Here is a 1,634-nt window from a genome sequence, read left to right as displayed (position 1 = left end):
GCCAACGGGACCTGCCGGGAGCTGGGCCTCGAGGTCACCCTCAGCGGCCCAATCGACTACGAAGGTGAGGCCCCGCCCCTGCCCCACCCATCACTGCTGGGCCCTGCCCCCTCCCCCACTTAAAGGGTCCCTCCCTGCCCCCACAGAGGAGGAGGACTACGAGGACTACGAGGAGGCGGAGCTGGCAGAGGAGGTGGAGCCGGCAGAAGGGGTGGAGCTGGAAAAGGAGGCGGGGCTGGATGAGGGGGCGGAGCCATCAGAGGGCACCGCCCCTCTGTCCCTGACGCCCTGGGTTGAGGCCCGGCGGCGGCGCCGGGCCCTGGAGTCCCCCGAGCTGCGGAGCCGCCAGGTGGCCTTCCACGTCTGCATTTGGTGAGGGGCGGGACTTCCTGTCCCACCTGGGTTGGGACTTCCTGCCCCCCACTTCCCCTGGGGCGGGACTTCCTGCTGTGCCCATAAATTGGGGCAGGACTTCCCATGTCTGTGAGGGYGGGGTGTCCCATTGCCCCGAGGGATGTGGGCAGGACTTCCTACTCTACCTGGTTCTGTGGGTGGGACTTCCTGTTTCACCCACAGATCAGGGCGGGCCTTCCCATTTCACCCCATTTTGGGGGGGGAACTTCCTGTTTGGCCCCAATTGGGGGCGGGGCTTCCAGTATTCCCACATTTTGGGAGTGGGACTTCCTGTATCACTCCAGAACAAGGTCAGGACTTCCTGCTTTCAGGGATATTGTGGGTGGGACTTCCTGTTTTCCTGGGTTTTGTGGGTGGGACTTCCTGTTTATCCCCCAAAGAGGGCGGGGCTTCCTGATTTCCTGTGTTTTGTGGGCAGGACTTCCTGTTTAGGCCCATCACAGGGGTGGGACTTACTGTTTTCTATGGGTTTATGGGTGGGACTTGCTGTTTAGCCCCATTGTGGGGGTGGGACTTCCTGTTTTCCTGGGTTTGGTGGGCAGGACTTCCTGTTTATCCCCATAAAAGGGGGCGGAGCTTCCCATTTCCCCCAGTTTTGTGGGTGGGACTTCCTATTTATCCCCATAATGGAGGTGGGATTTCCTGTTTCCTCTGGTTTTGCGGGTGGGACTTCCCATTTCCTCCCGGAAGGGGGGTGGGCGGGACTTCCCACTCACCGCGCTTGTGGGGGGCGGGACTTCCCACTCGCCCCAGCTGACGGGACCCCCTGGTGTGGGCAGGCGGCAGCCGGGGACGCTGCTTTCAGGCATGGCGGTGGTCGACATCTCCCTGCTCAGTGGCTTCCGGCCCCACCGCGAGGACCTGGACAAGGTGGGGGGGCGCCRTGGGCCTTGGAAGGGGGGGGGGACGTGGTGGGGGGCACATGGGCAACCTGGACCCACGTGTCCTGCCCCATGCAGCTGCAGGATGTGGTGGACCGGTACATCAGCCACTACGAGCTGGACAGGAGCCGGCTGGTGCTCTACTTTGACGAGGTGGGGTGACACGGGAACAATATGCCATGGGGCAATTTGGGGGGAAAGATGGGGGTAATATGGCAGGGAATGTGGGTGGGGCAATGGGGGGCAGGATGGGTTGAGGGGGAAAAGACTGGGACAGACACTCATTTGGTGGCCCCAGGACCCAATGTCCCCCCACGTCCTCCATGACCCCCATGTCCT

At 62.7% G+C, this 1,634-nt stretch overlaps 1 protein-coding gene across 1 annotated transcript in view; it reads left to right on the top strand.

Moving 5' to 3' along the window:
- Positions 1-1,634, top strand: part of LOC112963625 (complement C4-like) — an 18,513-nt gene that overhangs the window by 13,893 nt on the left and 2,986 nt on the right. Inside the window, exons 8-10 of the mRNA XM_026060830.1 lie at positions 147-372; positions 1,194-1,284; positions 1,374-1,448. Coding sequence (XP_025916615.1) covers positions 147-372; positions 1,194-1,284; positions 1,374-1,448 — 392 coding nt within the window. The remainder of the gene's footprint in view (positions 1-146; positions 373-1,193; positions 1,285-1,373; positions 1,449-1,634) is intronic.

Source organism: Apteryx rowi, unplaced genomic scaffold (genome assembly GCF_003343035.1).
Source record: "Apteryx rowi isolate R43461 unplaced genomic scaffold, aptRow1 scaffold_1719, whole genome shotgun sequence".
Taxonomy (NCBI): Eukaryota; Metazoa; Chordata; class Aves; order Apterygiformes; family Apterygidae; genus Apteryx; species Apteryx rowi.
This window is presented reverse-complemented; position numbering and strand designations above follow the sequence as displayed.